Source organism: Rhamphochromis longiceps, linkage group LG20, assembly GCF_057381845.1.
Source record: "Rhamphochromis longiceps isolate RC_006_pf linkage group LG20, R_longiceps_female_GT1.1, whole genome shotgun sequence".
NCBI classification, from domain to species: domain Eukaryota; kingdom Metazoa; phylum Chordata; class Actinopteri; order Cichliformes; family Cichlidae; genus Rhamphochromis; species Rhamphochromis longiceps.
This window is the reverse complement of record NC_140576.1, coordinates 30600930-30614269: the sequence shown is the minus strand read 5'-3', so window position 1 is coordinate 30614269 and position 13340 is coordinate 30600930. Positions and strand designations below refer to the sequence as shown.

Sequence of the window (13340 nt, the reverse complement as noted above, 5' to 3'; positions counted from 1 at the left end):
AGTTTGTAGTCATGTAAATGTGTTCATGTATATAAGGGATGGGTATTCACTAACTGATATGATTCTGATTCACAGGGTCCTGATTCAAGTCAATTCAATTTTACTCAGACAGTCAAAAATATTATAATTCTGATCATTTACAGTACATATCCATATTTGTATATCTATGTATAAAAACAAAGCTGACACTGTGAGACTTCATCAGAGGTGTGAGCGTCACAGCAGATGCCTTTGTGTCAAAGTAACTGAGGATAAAACACAGAAAAACATGAAGGATTTTCCTGGCCTGGCTTTTTATAGCAGATAACCTAAAAATATTCTGCAGGAGATCAAAAACTGAAGAAAACCATGAATCAACATCTGAACATTACCTGATGCTGAAGTGAAACAGAGCAGACCTCTTGTCAGAGGTTATTTTTGAAAAAACAAAACAAAACTGTGGGCAACAATTCTGAACTGCAGGAAACCGATTTTTTATGGTGAGCTGGTTTTGAAGTACACTCAGAGAAATGACCTGCTCAGCATTACATAAATCCTATTTTCAGTATATGCTGGTCAGCTAGCTAAGTCTTTTCTTTACTTTACCTTTGTATTTCTCAAGCTTCTCGTGTTCCTTCTTCCTGATGTTGCTGTCATTGGGAACCGCTACATCGATCACTACAGCCACGTTCTTCTGCTTGTCCACCACTATGTCTGGTTGGTTAGCCACCACCATTTTGTCCGTCTGTATCTGGAAGTCCCACAGGATCTTAGCTCGGTCATTCTCCACCACCCTTGGGGGCGTCTCCCATTTTGACCTCGGGACTTCCAGTTTATACTCAGCACAGATGTTCCTGTACACTATGCCGGCCACTTGGTTATGGCGTTCCATGTATGCCTTGCCTGCTAGCATCTTACACCCTGCTGTTATGTGCTGGATTGTCTCTGGGGCATCTTTACACAGCCTGCACCTGGGGTCTTGCCTGGTGTGATAGACCCCAGCCTCAATGGATCTTGTACTCAGAGCTTGTTCCTGTGCTGCCATGATTAGTGCCTCTGTACTGTATTTCAGTCCAGCTTTGTTCAGCCACTGGTAGGATTTCTGGATGTCAGCCACTTCCTCTATCTGCTCGTGGTACATACCGTGCAGGGGCCTGTCCTTCCATGATGGTTCCTCCTCTTTCTTGGGTTTCTGCTGCCTGAGGTATTCACTGAGCACGTGGTCAGTTGGGGCCATCTTCGTGATGTAATCGTGGATGTTTGTTGTCTCATCCTGGACCGTGGTGGTGGTGTGGATCAGTGAATCAATGTCTCGTTCACTCTTGATGTCATCCATGTAGAGAAGGTGACTGACAACTGCTCCGTTCCGTAGTTGGTATCCGTAGCCAGCCTTGTCAATGATCTCACTACGTCATACCCAGCCCAGGGGCTCAATATCTTTCATGTTTGTTGGAGGTGATACTGAGCATTTTTGCCCAACCGCATGTCTGAAACCAAATTTTCACCAGACCTGACACGTGTGCAAAATTTCACGAGTTTTTGAACATGTTTAGGCCCTCAAAAAGCCAATTCATTTGCAGAAATGATAATAATAACAATAAAAGCTGCAAGCAGCGATGGGTGGGCCCTCGCACACATGAAAATGGCACAAAATGTTAACAAATTCCTGTTGCACATGGCTCCAAGAAACTTTTTTGTACATCTTGATAGCTTACATGTGGGTGCCAAAATTCAGACTCACAGATCAAGCAGGGGCTTCGGTTTTGAAATTGTCTAGGAGGAGCTGTGGATTTATTTTGAAATACTCAGTGAAAATGACCATATAACATGAGAGCCTTCGTCAAGTTGGAGGTCTGTGACAGGTTACATGAATTTTTTAAGCTTAAAGCACAAAGCTGCTGTAACTCCAAGACACATTTGTCCAATCTCCACCAAACTTCACAGGCATGGTGAGAGTCCAGCCCTGAACAGACTGATATGCAGTTTGTATGCAATACTGAGAGCGCCACCTACTGGGAACAGGAAATACTCAGACGGGTATAATCATAATCTAATTGAGACAAATTTGTCCCAGCAGTCAGCTAATATGACAAATTCTCAAATTTAGATAAATATAAGAACACATTGTTGACTTAAAATGACATTTTATTGGTATTGGGGTGAGTGTAGTAAACTAATAAGACAAATAGACGAGGAAAAAGCAGTGATGCTGGCACATTTGGGAAGAACTGTAACTTCAACTGATTGGTCATTTAACAATGATTTCCTTATCTGTTCATCTTTAATCTGACGTTATCATGGCAGTTTACCTGGTAAGAAGTAAACCATCTTCCTTACGTGGTTAACCCGTAAGGTTTATCCAAAGTTGCCTGGATAAGCCAAAATCCTGCTCTGTAGTATTTGGCTCTGGTGAGTCATTTCAACACGTTTATAAACTAAAGCATTAATTTCAGTTTATTAACTGTGTGTCTATCATGTCCTTCCTGATGCTGAAAAACAAACATTTTCCAAAGTACAGGGTAAAATTGCTCATACTGGAGATTTCAAAACCTTATTCTTTTAAAATGTGCATGCAAGTATCCAAGCTGGGTTTTTTCAGCAGTTTAGGTTGTTGGGTAATTTTCACTTTGTGCCCCCTAATACCAAATGATGGCTGCTTCCAGCTGGGTAAAGGCACCACATAGAGCACCTGTGGGAAGTGATTTGGTGGTTTTTTTTCTCCCAGCTGGATGGCAGGTTGGACGAAACACAGCGTAGCTCCATTAGATTATTTTTCAACAATGTGCCTCATACAGTATAAAACAGCCTCTTTAAAAGTATTAATGCTTGTACTACACTAAAAGAGCTGCAAAAGCACAACAGTAATCCAGCTGTTAAACATGTCATTCCAATTGAAAAAAATATTTAAGAACCAATCTGTTTCAATAGTCCCGTATGAAGAATAAGAAAAGTATATGAACAAATCACTTAACTAGACGCCCCAAAAATACTTTACGAAGAAAGGGCATTGTATCAGAATTACATACATCTTGCAATCACAGTTCACATTATAAGCCATGTAGGACAGTAATTTGGAAATGTGAGCAGAAACCCATACTAACATCATGAATACGCACCTCAGACCATAAATGATTCATGTGAACAAATGTCACACGATAAATTAAGTCTTTTTAATCAAAATATACCAGGGATGTGTATGAATAAATGAATGCTAATTCATTTGAGAAAACAATTTAAAGAGTAATTTGAGTAGGTGAACTTGGGCTGTAGCACCAAGTTTAACTTTACTTCACATATTGGAAGTTTAACAGAAAAAAAAGAAAAGAAAAAAATGCAATCAACTAATTTAGCAACGCAAGAATTATAAAAATAAAATAAAAATTAAGAACACAAACACACAGGCCTAGAGACTGCTCGACAACCCAGAAACCAGCGATCGCAGTATTCCCCAACCAGTCTGGGGTGGTCGCTGGCAGTAGTTAGATTTGTCACAAAGCCTTGTATAAGGCTTGATTATTATAGTTTACTGGGCTCCACTTGGTTCCAAGTAACATATCCTTTGCGAATCATATGGCGAGTGTGGACTTCAAAGAAGTATAACCAGACAGCTCAGCCATGATGTCTGCAGCTGTCCGTCTCCACAACAGGCTTTAGACTCTGACGGAGACGATGACTGATTACTTATTCCTGTTATACAGTCTGCTGCCTGGAGCGCATGTTAGTGCATTAAATTCTCCACAGACGAGTCTGTGTGGTCACAAAAAAAATCTGGCAAGTGCCCAGATGTCTGCTTGGCCCCCATCTGATGATGACATTTACAGAGCTCTGACCAATCACCTGTGGATAAGGTGATGCACTGAAACCTTCCTTGTGATTGGTCACTAACAGGTCTCTACAGTCTTACATCGTTACCTTGGAAGAAACAGAGCTGTCTACTAAAAGCAAACTACTTGCCAAGAAGCAGTGAAACTGTACAAGGGTGACACAACTTAGAACCAGACGTTCAAAGCAGAAGCTGCACCTTTGAAACATGTTTTAGCATTAAGGCACAATTTTTATCAGTTTTTGGTTGCGTCACATTTTTAAGTTTCACTAAGACTTGGTGAGTCGCAGTATGAACCAGGAAAGATATTTATATGATACACACTTTATCATGAACCTGGTTTTTGTTCTTATGCCTTTCATTTACACTTCAGGATAAATCATTTTGATAGTCTGATGGCACATGTGGTTAAATCAAAGCAGAATACAGTAAGGTCACATCATTCACAGCGGTTAGCAGCAAAGTTGGTGAATAAAACAAAGAAGGCTGATTGAATGAAAAAAAAAAAAAAAAATAGTGCTACAAAAATATTACCTAATTTCTAAAATAACTTCATTTTAAATCTCTGTAGTACACGAAGCATGACACTAAGGAATGATGACCACTACAGCTGTCCCGAGGCTTCTCAAGACCAAGTTACAACCCTGGTATTGGACCATACGACTCTTTGTGCAGTAAAAAAAAAAAAAAATGTAGAGCATTACATTGAGTGTCTCTCTTCTAAGACTGTGCAGTACTGAGTGTGGAAATTATGACAAATGTTAGAACTGTGTTTAGTAACTTGAAATTTTGATGTTTAAGAGGCTTAAGAGACTGATTTTAAGAGGGCAATACTGATATTTCATATTGTAGGATTTCTATTATTATTATTAAGACTAAGAGTCTTCAATCTACCAATTTGAAAACTGACAGCATTAGTGATTTAAAGGTCTTGAAGGAGTTATTTGAAAGCTGACTGCAGTTCTTTGAATGCGGCTCGTCTTTGTTTCTGCTCCTCAGCTTGCTTTTTCTTGACCTCTTGTTCCTGGCGGATCTCTGACTCAAATCGGTTGGATTCATTGATGGCCTTGACCTGTTCAACAGAAAAACACAAAGCTGCCTTAGTAAAGAAGTGAGAATCACAAAATAAAGAAGAGAATCCTCTGACCTCTAAACAACAGCTTTCAGGGTTTTCATCAATCTACTATTAATTTGTACCTTTAGTTTTTAATCAGTGAGTGAAACGCATACACATGTGACATAAATGCTGAGTCATGTCAAGATGAGGTGATAGACTCAACCACTGGAAAATATTCTACTTCCTTGCTTGAAATGCTTTTGCAGCACATCTTGGATTACTGCCAACACTTATTACCACACACCAGTGTGTGAATGGGTGGATGACTGGATATGTAAAGCGCTTTGGGGTCCTCAGGGACTAGTAAAGCGCTATATAAATACAGGCCATTTACCATTTATTACAAAGCACAGTCCAATCAGTAGCAGAGGATCAGTTTTTCATATTGGTGTGTAGAACTCACACAGTCAAACTCACACAGCCACTAATCACAACGTTGCATGTTAAGGCAGAGATCAACAACAAGGTCAAAAAATAAACACATTAAAAGTAAGATAAAAAAAAATAAAACAAGGAGAAATGTCTTAAAATGAACAACTACAGGAAGATTAATCTACACGAGGTCTGTCAGCTTTAAGCGACCTGAGGTACGAGGTAACGGCCTGAGACCAACTTCCTGAATTCAGATGACAAAACATGTCCAGGATGGATAATAAGGCAGAGGCCAGCCACCCTTTGGAGAAAGCTCATATCTGCAATCTCATCCTCTCAGTCACTACCCAAAGCTTGTCACCATAGGTGAGGGGCATAGATCGACTGGTAAATCCAGAGCTTCGCTTTTACTCAGCTCTCTCTTCACCACAAGAACCGATCCTCAATCGGTGAACAAGACTCGGAGATACTTAAACTCCTCCACTTGGTCAGGGATGAGTTCCTGCCCCAGAGTGGGCACTCCACCCTATTCAGCTGAGGACCATGGATATAATAATAATACTTTAAATATTTTCCAAGGGTCTCTTGTGTTCAATGTGGAAACAAGATTGCCCACAAATAACGCTCTCGCCAAATAATTAGTCTTGATTTCAATTATTTGTATGTTTTTAGGAGGTGCAATGCATCCCTGTTTCTCTGTGCCACTAATGAAATGATGTGTTTTTCACTAGAAAGTTGGGAATCATCTGGTTCAAATTTCTGTGTAGAGTTTGCACAGTTTCTCTCTGAGTTTGCTCCAGGTACTCTGGATTCTTCCCATAGTTTAAAGAAATACATACTAGGTTAATTGGTGATAAACTAAATTGACAAAAGACGTTGATGAAAGTTAAGTGCAATGACGAGGTGACATGCAATGATCAGAAAGACTAGGAAAATTCTATAGAATAAATCCTACTCTATTCCATTTCAACTTACTTTAGCTTCAAAAAAGGTCTTGGCTCCTTTGACCCCCTCTGTAGAGACGTCAATTTCAGAGAGGCGAGCAAGGGCACAGAGGCCGCTGTCCTCTGCCAGCTCTCCTGCTGCTGCCTTCCTGAAAATCAGTAGGAACTGTGGAAGACAAGAACAACAAACAGATACTGATAGAACAGGAACTTCGATTCTGACTTTTAATTTAATTTAAAAAAAAACTAAAAAAAAACAACTCTCTTGCTTCACCTCTCTGAAGCTGAGCTTGTTGTCGAGGTCTTCATCCACCTCTTTGATCATATTCTTCAAGCCGATGTGCGTCTGCGGAGCTCCAAGCTTCTCCATCATCAGCTTCAGCTCCATTAGGTCAATGTAGTTGTCCTTACCAGCATCATACCTTGACAGAATTAAACAGAAGAACAACTGTTGCTACATTTGCTGAAAGAGTTCATGCTGGTTCTGACAGAAAGATGACAGAATACGCAGTGCATCACAGTCAGGGAGGAAATTATTTGAACCCCTGCTGATTTTGTAAGTTTGTCCACTAACCAGTCTACAATTTCAGTGGTAGGTTTATTTGAACAGAAAAAAAATCCAGAAAAATGCATTGCAAAAAAGTCATAAATTGATTTGAATTTTCATGAATGAAATAAGTATTTGATCCCCCATCAATCTGCAAGTTTTCTGGCTCCCAGGTGTATTTTATACAGGTAACAAGCTGACATTTGGAGCCTTTTCAGCTCGTTACCTGTATAAAAGACAGCTGTCCATAGAAGCAATCAATCGATCCAGATTCCAAACTCTGCACCATGGCCAAGACCAGAGTTTTCCATGGATGTCAGGGACAAGATTGTTGACCTACACAAGGCTGGAATGGGCTACAAGACCATCGCCAAGCAGTTGGGTGAGAAGGTGACAACAATTGGTGCGATTATTCGCATATGGAAGAATCATATAATAACTGCCAGTCTCCCTCGGTCTGGAGCTCCACACAAGATCTCACCTCGTGGAGTTTATGATAATAAGAACTGTGAGGAACCAGCTCAGAACTACTCGGAAGGAACTCCATCAAACATGGAGGTAGAAACGTGTTTTGGGGGTGTTTTTCTGCCAAGGGGACAGAACAACTGCATCACATCAAAGGGAGGATGGATGGGGTGAGAACCACCTTCCTTTAGCCAGGGTACTGATAATGGGTCGTGGGCGGTTATTCCAGCATAACAATGATCCAAAACACACGACCAAGGCAACAAAGGATTGGCTCAAGAAGAATGTTAAGGTCAATATTAAGGTCTCGGAGTGGCCTAGTCAGTCTCCAATCCCACAGAAAATCTGTGGAGGGAGCTGAAGGTTAGAGTTGCCAAACATCAGCCATGAAACATTGATGTCTTTGCAGAGGATCTGCAAAGACGAGTGGGACAAAATCCCTCCTGAGATATGTGCAAAGAAAAAAAAAAAAAAAAAAAAAAATCTGACCTCTATGATTACCAGCAAAGAGGGGCAGCCATCTGGCATAGCCGGTTGAGGGTAAAAGAAGACAACCAGAGATTAATAATAAATAATTATTAAATGCAGAGTGGTGGATAAGCTAGGGATGTTCCTAGTGATCAATCACTTTGTCAACTAAACAAAGAAAAAAGTTTTAGTCGTCTAAAACTAGGAGGCACTCAGATATTAAGGTGCACTTGAGAACCGTCTAATAGAGCATATGAACAAACTAATAACCAAAGGTATTTAAAACTATTTATCACATTTTTCAGTAATGACTTTGTCGCACCGTGACTTAAATGAGGGGCTTATCTGGAGTCAGGTCCAAGGGGCAGCAGCAGGGAATGAGGCGACATTTGGTGAAATGCAGAGAAGGCTGGACATATTGCTAATCCATCACCCAATGAGCAAGTGGTTTGGTGATGGTGGGAAGGAAAAACTCCTTTTTAACAGGAAGAAACCTCCAGAACAACCAGGCTCAGGGAGGGGCGGGGCCATTTGGCGCAACCAATTAGGGATGAGGGGAAGAAGACAGGGGCAGCAGGGTGGCACGGTGGTTAGCACTGTTGCCTCACAGCAGGTCCTGAGTTCAATTCCACCATCAGGCCGGGGTCTTTTTGTGTGGAGTTTGCATGTTCTACCTGTGTTTGCATGGGTTCTCCCACAGTCCAAAGACATGCACTTAGTAGGGGATAGGTTAATTGGAAACTCTAAATTGCTCATAGGTGTGAATGCAGGAGTGAGCGGGAATGTTTGTCTCTGTCTACGTGTTAGCCCTGCGACAGACTGGTGAGACTTGCAGGCCATACCTAACCTTCCTGTATACCAGGGGTGTCCAACTCGAGGCCTCGAGAGCCGGTGTCCTGCAGGTTTTAGATCTCACCCTGGGTCAACACCCCTCAATCACATGATTAGTTCGTTACCAGGCCTCTGGAGAACTTTAGGACATGTTGAGGAGATCATTTAGCCATTTCAATCAGCTGTATTGGATCAAGGACATATCTAAAACCTGCAGGACACCGGCCCTTGAGGCCTGGAGTTGCCCACCCCTGCTGTATACTGTGCCAGCCACTTGGTTATGGCATTGCTAGGGACATCGTTACACAGCCTGCACCTGGTTTCTTGCCTGGTGTGCTAGAGCCCAGCCTCTATCAATCTTGTGCTTAGGGCTTGTTCCTATCTTTCATTCCAGCCATTGGTAGGATTTCTCAATATCAGCCACTTCTTCTATCTGCTGATGCTGCATGCCGTGCAGGGGCTTGTCCTCCTATGATGGTTCCTGTTCTTGCTCCTCTTCTTTCTCAGTTTCAGCTGCCTAAAGTATTCACTAAGCACATAATCAGTTATAGCCATCTTTCTGATGTACTCATGGATCTTTGTTCTGTGGTTCTGAACCCCTAATGTGTTTTAATTTGCTGTAAGAAGAGACATGGTGATATTCATAGGGGAGCACAGTTAGGGGGCAAGTTAAACATGCACTGGAGCCTGGAATAGGAGGTATGCCCACAGGGAGCAGAAACTGAAGGAGTGTCAGAAATAGTTGTTGACTAATTGACTTTGTTTAAAAATAATAATAAAAAAAAAAAAAAAAAAACCTGACAGATTAGTTGACTGCCAAACAATCCTTAGTTGCAGCCCTACTCTGCACCTTACTAAATATCCCCTAAATAAGTTAAAATTACATTGTTAATTTGTTGTACAACGATCTCATAAAAGCAACAAGATGAAACATGTTGTTAAAACAAAGGTTTTCTATGGAATTATGTTTCTTCACCCTGAGTTGTAAAAGAATTTAACTTTCTCCGTCTCCAAAAAGGAACACCGTTGATGATAACTGTAACAAATGTGCAGTAGGGGGAAGTGGCACACACCGTTTAAACTAAACACATTTACACAGCAGCTTATCAGTTCAAACTGGAATGTTTGAACTGATAAGAACTAATCCATTAGTTCTCACAGCTAGAATTACTCATGAATGGGGAAACGTCTTCTCAGTTTTTTAATCAATTTAGAGAATCCTGCAAACATGTAGTTGTTCCTTAGTGTGTTAAGAGGGTAAATACACTGTTAAATGTAATTAAACTGTTAAATCTTAAACTAACTGTTAAATTGCAGTTAATGTCAGAGTAGAACGCTTGCATGTACACGCCAGCCTCTATCAACTTGTATAGTGGGTGCAAGTTTTCTTCCTGCAACATACAAATGTGATTTTGTTTCAGGAGAATGTATTTTCCTTATGTTGATGGCATGAAAATGTTTGGACATTCTGCAAAATTACGTGATTTGATTACGTGACCATCTCACAAAAAAGCGGAACAGCACCCCCATCGTGTTTCTACGTCAGTACGTCCGGTCATTTCATGTCATTTTTAACCTTCATTGTAACTGCATCCAGTTAAGGAGAGCACCACTCTTTAAACAAAAATGTTTTTAACTCCCAAGACAAATTTACAAGAACAAACTGTAAAGCCCTGATGTCTCAGGAACAGTAAAGAGTTTATGCCGTAAGCAAAAAGCACTTAAGTGGCCTAGACAGGCCGAGACAAGATAGAAACTTGAAGAATCTGGGTTGGGCATTGCAAAGAAGCAGCCATGACTTGTGAACATGCAAACATTTCTACCCCGATCTGATTTTTACTGTACTACAAAATTCTTAAACTATGTTTTCTTTGTTCTTTTAAAACAAAGTAGCAAAAAACAAAACTTGATAAATGTTATGAGCTTGAAACAATCTTTGAATGTGGTGTTGGAATGACCATGTCAAGATTCTTCCTGCTGAGAATTTTAAATGTGATTTCTGGCATTTGCAGCAGGCAAATGGCATTTAGTTTAATTACATCTAAGAGAAGACGGACAGTTCTACACTACATTTCCAAAACAGGGCAACTCAATCAAAATCATCAAGGATTAACATTTCAGAGGAGGCTGCTGCAAAGTACATTTCATGAAGAAAGAGTAGTTGAGTTTACTGAAATTAAATGTTTGCAACATCTGGAAGAGGGTTCAGGCCAGCACACGTGAGACTGCCATGGGCTCCTGATGTCTTCCATAGGCAGAACTTCCTTTTTATTTTAGGTAAATCTCTTATTTGCAAAGACTCATAAAATGAGGACTGGTCTCCTAATACACCTCATAACGGTCAGACCTGCATGTAACAGGTTATTAACAAGACTCATGCAAAGCTGTGTTTGTGGTTTAGCCATTTATAGTCTTCTGTAAAACAACATTACCATTAACTGTAAATAACAACTAATTATCAGTCAGCACTATGTCAGACAACAACAACTAAAAATGAACTTCTTAACCTGACTTGAGTTGCCTCCATGTTTCTTCTTTACAGTGATGATGTGACATTTTTTTAATTGTTCTTTTGCAAATGTGTGAGTGTAGGCATTACTGTTCACCCTGGAAATCACATATGAAGGATAATGCAGACAGCCAAAGAAACAGCGCGCATATATCTATATCCATATTTATATCCATAGGGAGGAAGACAGACACAGTTGTTTATTCTGTCATTTGTAGTAGATGGATAAGGCAAGTTATTTCCTGTTTAATTACGATTTGAGCTACACCAGCAAACTGTCAAGTCAACTTCCTTAATCTCAGTGCGTAATCTCAATGCTACTTCCTTGAAAACCAGTGCCCAGTAAAATGACATTAAAATGGGGGCAGCGCTGTCTATAGGCATTTCCAAATTATAGCTCAATCTAACAGGGGGATATTGTGAAACACTCACGTTTTGAACAAAGTTTCCATATCTTTGATCTGCTTTCGAGAGAACTCCTTAAACTCAGTGTAGGGGTTGAAGACCTTCATGCTGGGTAGGGAGTGTTCACCAATCCCCTCGTTCAGCTCTTCTCGCCGCAACAGTTTAGCGCCCAGCTCCGAGTTTGCGTTGGCCGTATTCGCTTTCTCTTCCGAACCAGTTTGCTGTCCGGGAGCATCCACGGCGACAGGATCCTCGGATCCTTCTTCTATCTGCAGCCGACGGCTGAGTTTGGACGAGAGCTCATCTGTGGCCATTTTCAAACCAGGAAACTAATAATCAAGAGACGGACACATGTCTGATAAACGTTTTACAGCCAGAGAATACAGAAACAATACAGAATGTATGTCAAAATCACAAAAACACTCACCTTTCTTTATTTTTCTGTCAAATAATGCAAAGTTAACATAAATATCTCCACTCCAGAATGTACAGGACGCCAGATAACTGTTCAGTACGCTGTCACGTTTATCACCACACCTTTTAAAGTGGCAGTTAGCGTAGTTGTAGGACGGGCGTGTTTTCAGACTGTCGTGCTCAGAAGCCACTAAAGCCTTTTAAGCCTCGAATAGTGTCCTGAATTTTACAAAAACACAGGCAGCCCCTGTGTTCTTTTCTTTAAAAAAAAAAAAAAAAAAAGTAAAAGAAAAGAACATTAAAACACACCTGGCTGTATTTCATTATCTCACCATGTTGCTCCACTCCTGCGTGTCTTCACCTTTCTGCACTCCTAGTTATCCTTCTTATCTATGTTTTATTTATTAGTTTTAATAACATAACATCCGACAATGTACCACACCGGGAAAAGTCCCATAGTCCTTTTAACCAATGGGAAAAAATGACTTATGATTATTTTAAACGTAACTCAAGCAATAAACCAGTGTTGTGTTTACACATATAAACAACTTAGCAGAGAACCAATTTTGGAACTTGTAACTATGGTACTGACGACAAACAACACATAGTTGTTCCACTTTCTTTAGCTGAATGGTGTTATCTCTGGTATTTCAGTTTGACAGGCGTTAAACGGTATTTTTGCACCAACGAGTTGATTTACAAAAAGAACTTGGCATATCTCGGCCTGGTGTGCAGTGTGAGCTTAAAAGCAAAACTGCCCACTGCACACAAACAAATAAACAATAATAAGAATTGTAAGACACACCTAGACACAGTCAATATGTTCAAATTTGCTCATTTATTTACACAAGCTTTTCCACGGCACAAGCCTGTGAAATGACATTCACTACCCATGTGTATGCTTTGCACACTTTGTTTCTCCTTCGCACAGCATGTCCTGCTTGCGCTGTCACACTCCCACTCTCCTCTTCCACAGACCAGCTTCTGACACTGCTTTTTAGCCTCGTCATAAGCTGCTCTGCCACCTACTCTCTTACCAGATACTAAAAATAAGGGAGGCATGATTAGAAAGATAGTCCAATCTCACTCATAAATGTAGACATTAAAATACTTTGCAAAGCCCTTGCAAGAAGATTAGAAAAACTCACTCCATTCATAAATACATGCTGATCAAACAGGTTTTATCAAGGCAGACACTCAGCCAATAATACACAGAAATTAATTAAGGTAATAGATTATTGCTTTGATTCATTATTCATAAATTGGATCAAAACACTATACAGCTCTCTAAATACATCTGTTAAGACAAATTATGTTACATCCCAGAGCTGTCTAAATCTAAAGAGGTGCACCAGACAGTGGTCCATTTTCATCAAACCACTAGCAGCAGCAAAATGTAGATATTAAAGGAATTTAAACTGAAAATACAGACCATAAGATAAGCCTATATGCTGATGATGTATTGC

The 13340-nt window shown here is 40.3% G+C and overlaps 1 protein-coding gene across 1 annotated transcript; it reads right to left on the bottom strand.

Moving 5' to 3' along the window:
• Positions 1-4243: 4243 nt before the first annotated feature.
• Positions 4244-12044, bottom strand: efhd2 (EF-hand domain family, member D2). Its single transcript, XM_085394416.1, has 5 exons — positions 11888-12044; positions 11488-11789; positions 6510-6657; positions 6267-6401; positions 4244-4874 (listed from the first exon to the last, which is right to left on the bottom strand). Exons 2-5 carry the CDS (start codon positions 11772-11774, stop codon positions 4743-4745), a joined length of 702 nt encoding a protein of 233 aa, XP_085250542.1. The 5' UTR covers positions 11775-11789; positions 11888-12044; the 3' UTR covers positions 4244-4742.
• Positions 12045-13340: the final 1296 nt, after the last annotated feature.

What these genes read in the sequence shown, in the direction of transcription:
- efhd2 (XM_085394416.1), bottom strand. Translation starts at nt 11,774, where the DNA reads ATGGCCACAGATGAGCTCTCGTCCAAACTCAGCCGTCGGCTGCAGATA. An exon ending in ACAAGCTCAGCTTCAGAGAG is followed by an intron (nt 6,402 to 6,509) that starts GTGAAGCAAGAG and finishes TGTCTTCCACAG; the next exon opens with TTCCTACTGATTTTCAGGAA. An exon ending in AGACCTTTTTTGAAGCTAAA is followed by an intron (nt 4,875 to 6,266) that starts GTAAGTTGAAAT and finishes TCTGTTGAACAG; the next exon opens with GTCAAGGCCATCAATGAATC.